Source organism: Chiloscyllium plagiosum, unplaced genomic scaffold, assembly GCF_037043375.1.
Source record: "Chiloscyllium plagiosum isolate Xiang-an unplaced genomic scaffold, Cpla_swu_hap1 HiC_scaffold_6, whole genome shotgun sequence".
Taxonomy (NCBI): Eukaryota; Metazoa; Chordata; class Chondrichthyes; order Orectolobiformes; family Hemiscylliidae; genus Chiloscyllium; species Chiloscyllium plagiosum.
Genome location: NW_028270144.1, coordinates 102,215,237 through 102,221,236, shown reverse-complemented (window position 1 = coordinate 102,221,236; position 6,000 = coordinate 102,215,237). Strand labels below are relative to the sequence as shown.

Genomic DNA, 6,000 nt, shown 5'->3' with positions numbered 1-6,000 from the left:
AACAAAGGGTCTGTTAATAACTTCTCCTTTCAACACTCTTGCAAGGGTGAACAGGTGCAAGCTTATTGAGAGTACATTAAAGCAAGTTCCATACATCCTTTGTAAATGGCACTACAATGGTGACTTTTGACTTTTGATAATCTTCCTTTGAATGACATAGTTAAAATAGACCTTATAAGCACTGAAATTCCAGTTTACAAGAACTCAATACACAGAAAACAAAAAGGAAATGTAGCATGGACTGAGGGAAAAATAGGACATGCTCTTGTAAAATCAACTTTATTTATTACAAGTAGGAGAAAGAATATTTTATTTGAATGCAATATGACACATTCCTAAAAAAGAAAGGAAGGGTTAAAATTATAATTTTTAGCTGCAGCTTTTTACATTATTCCTAGAAATGATTTTTGCCAACTTTATACTTGCTGATGTGTTACAAATAGTTACAATATGCAGCCAATAAGTTTAATACTGACTACTTTCCAGGAAAGCAAAATTAAATAATCTTGCTTAAATATCAGTGTCCCACAATGGAATAATTCGATTTGCAAACAAGTTTCCAAACACAACAGGCAAGAGATGTTGCTAAGAGTGCAGCAAAATGTGTAGAATAACCAAATTATCTTTTATGCTTCATGGATAAATTCTATTTCCATCGAATGCATGGTTTTCCTACTTCAAATGAGAGTTGGTATCATACATAAAGAATTACAATGACAGATTTAAAACATTACTTAAAACAAAATGAAATGAACTAATGGTGCATAACAAGGCAGAAATAAAAAAAGTCAAGTGAACAGTGAATTATTTCAGGATTTTCTATAGTTTATACATAAAGCACCTACAGTGTTCATATAGTCCACTGTTACAATCAGTTGAGTATTTTGAAGCATTTTTGTTGTAAAATTTGTCGCTACACATTCTATAATGAAATAACCATGACTACACTGCAGGCACACACAAGACTAAGTAGCCAGTATGCTGTTGTCAATAGGATCTCAATAAAATATAGCACTTTGTACGTGAACTTTACATTACATCCACTCAAAGTGTAAAGAAAAACAGTTTAAATTTGGATCCAAGGGGGGTTGTTTCTGGAGAGATGATTTGAGATTTAAAACATGAAAATAAAGTACTGGTAGTTATAGATGAATTAGTGGTGACAGGACTAAATTGAAGTGATGAATTAACTGAAACAGAAAATATCAAATACCACTAGCTTTATTGTGATTTTTTTTTCCTATGACATGATAGTATCACTGCACTAAGTAGTCAGAACGACAACATTGTATGAAGCCACACACAATTACTGAAGACCTAATTATTAGGTCTACTCTTGCATCAGTGCAGAGATTACCTGGCCTTGGTCTAGAGTTATTCCGTAGATCAGAGCAGACCTAGTGAGGAAGTCTTACAGAAGTTAACTTCACTTGCCATTATGGAAAAAAAAAAGTGATGTGGTGACTTTTTTTTAATTTTAAGGAAGGCACATCCTTGGCCACCAAGGACAGTTACAACAAGCCCGCTAAACATTTACACACCCACCATCTGCTATTCCCTCATGCAGCACAAGATAATACTTAGTGACAGCAGTACACATGCAGTAAATACACTTTCTTGCAGATCAGAGCATAATGTGACACATGAAATGAATAAACTGAACCTGCCCAAGAATTTTAAATAAAGATATAAAACAAGAAAGCACCATGTGGATAACTTACAGACCACAGGGTGTGCAAGCTAAAGCACCTCAGTATTCCCAAATGAACAAAACAATCTCTAGGTGATTTTTTTTTTGTATTTATAAAATTTTATCAGGAGATGCAAAGATTATAAGGCACTTCCCTTGGAACTATTTTGCTATTCCATGACTGGTTAGTCTTCCAGTGCATTTGTCTGCGCTGCAATATTCTTCTACAAAATGCTGACTTCCTCATTTACAAGCTAGAAACAAACAGAACATAAAAAAATTGATTTATTGAGTCTTCTAACTACTGCACCTCCAGTCTTTACATCATCTACATAAGTTAATAAATCTCCTTTACAATAGGAAAGGACTAATAGCACCTTTAGATACAGTCGTCTTTTAATCCTGATCAGGGAAAGCAATTTAAAAAATAGTGGATTCCCTTCACACATAACCCTTGGCTGCCCCACCCCTCCTCCCTTGACATATGTGATGCAGTCTGTGCAGTGCCTCTCGATGGACAGTGCATTTTAGGTCACTTGCTGAATTCTGTGCAAAAATGATAATTGAGACCCATGACCTAGTTTCTGTGAATGTGATGTTGCATGGGTTCCAAAACCAAACATTCAAGTACAGCTGGAGTCAAGTGACTACAGTAATTGGATAAATAACATTCTGGTCTTTGTAATAAGGCACAGTTCAAGTCCTCTGAGGCACTCTGGAGTTGGCTGAGTTAGAACTTGATGTTGATCAAACCTCAGAACTGTCGTTGTGATAATTCTGTGCAGTCATGGTCTGGACTCTGGATGATTTCTTGTATGCTCCCTTATCTGATTGTTTTCTGCGCTTCAACATGATGACAATGATAATGACGACACAAATAGCGAGGATTAAGGCTGCAAAGCCTCCAATAATGGGAACGTTGCCAATTTTGTCACCTCGGTCATTTGGTGATCTAGCAACAGCTCCTTCAGGGTAGATCTCTTCCTCGACAACCTTCTTCCTGTTGCTGCGGTCCAAGGCAATATGCTGAATGTTGGTTCCTCTGTTGTTCTCGATGCCAATGTCCTCAGCCAGTAGAGGAGCTTCTTTAACTGATCGTTGCTGGCGTGAATGCCCCATGGAGCTCACATTTCCAGAATGTGAAAGAATATGATATTCCACACTTCTCTTTCCAATGCCTCTGCTAGCAGTGTCCCTAGAGCGCACGGTGTAAATGGCATGAATATACCACTCACGACCAGCAGCAACCTACAGATGAAATATAACATGATGATTCAGACTTCAGTGCAGCAATCTAAGCATTTAAAAATACAGATCAAATAACTGGACCTGACTGGAGAGAGAAAATAACTTTAAAGATGCCATTAACCATTTTATTTCACATCAGAGAACATAGTTTTAAAATAGATTTATCTTTTACAGTAGAATAGGCTGTTAAAGGAAGCCAGAGAGGAAATAGTGGATGTTGTGATGAACATTTTTCAATGAGGTAGCAGAGGTGGGATGTCCACAAATGTTGTATCATGATTCAAAAAGAATGCAAGGGATAGGCCAAATAATTATAGACTCGTTGGTCTAACCTCAGTGGTGGGCAAATTGCTCGAAATCACTAGGAAGAAGTGAGGACTGCAGATGCTGGAGATCAAAGTCGAGTGTGTGGTGCTGGAAAAGCATGTCAGGCAGCATCCGAGGATTCCTGATGAAGGGTTTTTGCCTGAAACATCGATACTCTTGTTCCTCAGATGCTGCCTGTCCAGCTGTGCTTTTCTAGCACCACACTCTCGACTTGAAATCACTATAGAGATAGAATTAGCTGTCACTACGAAAGGCACGCATTAAGCGTCATTGACTTTGTTAAGGGAAAGCCATATCTTACTAATATGATTGTTTTTTTTGCTCAAACAATTCAAAGAAAGTGATGAAGTGAGTGTAGTGGCTGCGGCCCACATGGGTTTCGTAAGGCATTTGACAGAGTCCCACTTGGCAAACTTGTCAGAAATAGCAAAACCTAAGGAATACCGGGGAATCTGATGAACTGGGTCCAGTAACAGCAAACTATGTGTAACAGTCGACAATGTTTTTGCAAATGGAAACTGGTTTCCAGTAATTTTCTGTGGGGTTTAGTATTAGGTTCTTGCTATTTATGGTATATAAGGATCATTGGACCAATAGATGTTGAAACATACAGTCCATCAAGTTTGCTGGACTGTTTAACGAAAGCATAGTGATCTGTTGACCATCAACTTGTTTCCTGCCTTTTCACTGGATGCAATGCTGGATCTATATCAGACACTGGTTAGGCTACAGCTGGAATTGTGTGTACAGTTTGGTCACCAAAGTACAGAAAGGACATATTGCTTGAGACAGAATACAGACAAGACTTACAAGAAAGCGGCCAGGACTTGAGAATTGCAGCCATGTGGAAAAATTGAATAGGCTAACATTACCCTCCTTTGTTCTAAGGTAAGCAAACAGTCACTTAATTGAGGTGTATAAAATAATGAGGGGCTTGGATAGGATGGAAATTAATGCAACTGCTTCCCTCCTGGAGAGGTAAAAGGGGGCACAGATTTAGATAAGAGGAGACATGAGAAAATGTGTCTTTACCCAAAGGGTGCCTGGAACTCACTGTTTGGTTTGTGGTTAAGGCAAATCCCTCAATACATTTGAAGGAACCTGATCTGTACCTGAAGCACTGTAAATTAGAAGGCCACAGATCAGGTGTTGGAAAGTGGTCAGCGGGATGGGTGGCTAGTATATTCAGAGACCTTTAGTGGCTAGTAACTCAGACTCGAACAGAAACACTAACAAATTGATGAACCTGCCATTGTATTTTCCAATGGGCTTTCTCAACAACTGTCTGTCTATGGATATTACAGTGCACAAAGACATTTAAGGTTGACAATTCAGGTTGCAATTTAAACATTAACTAATTAAAATTCAAACATACTCCATTGTGACAATCTACTATGAACATAAACCATCGTCGTGTGAAGGATGCCTCGGTGGAAAATTTATTATAAATGCCTAAAAGATACACCAATGAATTCCCACAGAAAATAAACACTTTTGGAGGTGCCAGGCACTAGCATTAGTAAATTAATTACCATTGCTTTGTTTGACCACTGAATGGATTGAGTACATTAAATGAAGCCCAGAAAAAAAGTTTGGTTAGAGATAAATTTTTTTGCTGGGTCTAATAAAAATGATCAGAAATAATTGAAAGTTTAGCTAGCTACTGACAAAGTAGTTACATTGGTAATTGGCAAAATAATAGAATTCATTATTCAGAACAAGGTTGTACAGTATTTAAAAGAAAATCTCCTAATAAGAGGGAGCTGATGTATCTCAAAAAATGCCCCAGAACACAATTAGGCCATTATTTATATGCCCAGTTCTGTGCAAGAACAACACACCTAGCCCCATTCTCCCACCTTTTCCCTGTGGCCCCCAAAATCCTTTTCTCTTCAGATAATGAATCTACTCAGTTTTGAAGGCCTTGGCTGAATTCGCATCAAGAGGAACCCCCCCCCTCAGTGTGTTTTGTATGATTTTGTTATTCTTAATGGGGTGTGTGTCACTGGCCAGGTCTGCACTTACTGCTCATCCCTACTTGCCCTTAAAAAACTGGTAGTGAGCTCCCTTCTTGAACTGATACAGTCCATTCACTGGAGCTGATCTTTCGGGAGGGAATGCCAGGATTTCAATCCAGTGACATTGAAGGGATGGTGATATATTTGAAATCAGGATAGTGAGTGGCCTGGAGGGGAACTTGCAGATGATAGTGTTCCTATGTTGCTGCTTCTCTTGTCCTTCTGGATGGAATTAGTTATGAGTTTGGAAAGTTCTGTCTAAGGAACTTTGGTAAATTTCTGCATTACATCATGTAGATGGTACACACTGCTGCTACTAAGCATTGGTGAAGGAGAGTGTGAATGTTTTTGGATGTGGTGCCAATAAAGTGAGCTGCTTTGTCCGGGATGGTGTCAAGCTTCTTAAGTGTTGTTGAAACTACACTCATTTCGGCAAACGGGACTTCAGGAGGTGAATTACTTACAGTAGGATTGCTAGCATCTGAATTGTGTTTGTAGTCACAGTATTTTTATATCCAGTTCAGTTTCTGATCAATGGTAATGTCCCCAGGATGTTAATAAGGGGGGTGATTCAGTGATTGTAATGTCACTGAATATCAAGGGGCAAGGCTTTGGTTCTCTCTTGCTGGAGATGGTCATTACCTGGAACCTGTCTGGTGTGAATGTTACTCTGTGAAGTTACCTGAAGGTTTACTTTGTGTTATTGTGTTGTGTGAA

At 38.5% G+C, this 6,000-nt stretch overlaps 1 protein-coding gene across 1 annotated transcript in view; it reads right to left on the bottom strand.

Moving 5' to 3' along the window:
• Window positions 1–258: 258 nt before the first annotated feature.
• The window catches only part of LOC122550816 (FRAS1-related extracellular matrix protein 2-like), a 244,705-nt gene continuing 238,963 nt past the window's right edge, over window positions 259–6,000 (bottom strand). Inside the window, exon 24 of the mRNA XM_043692118.2 lies at window positions 259–2,938. Coding sequence (XP_043548053.2) covers window positions 2,438–2,938 — 501 coding nt within the window. The 3' untranslated portion in view covers window positions 259–2,437. The remainder of the gene's footprint in view (window positions 2,939–6,000) is intronic.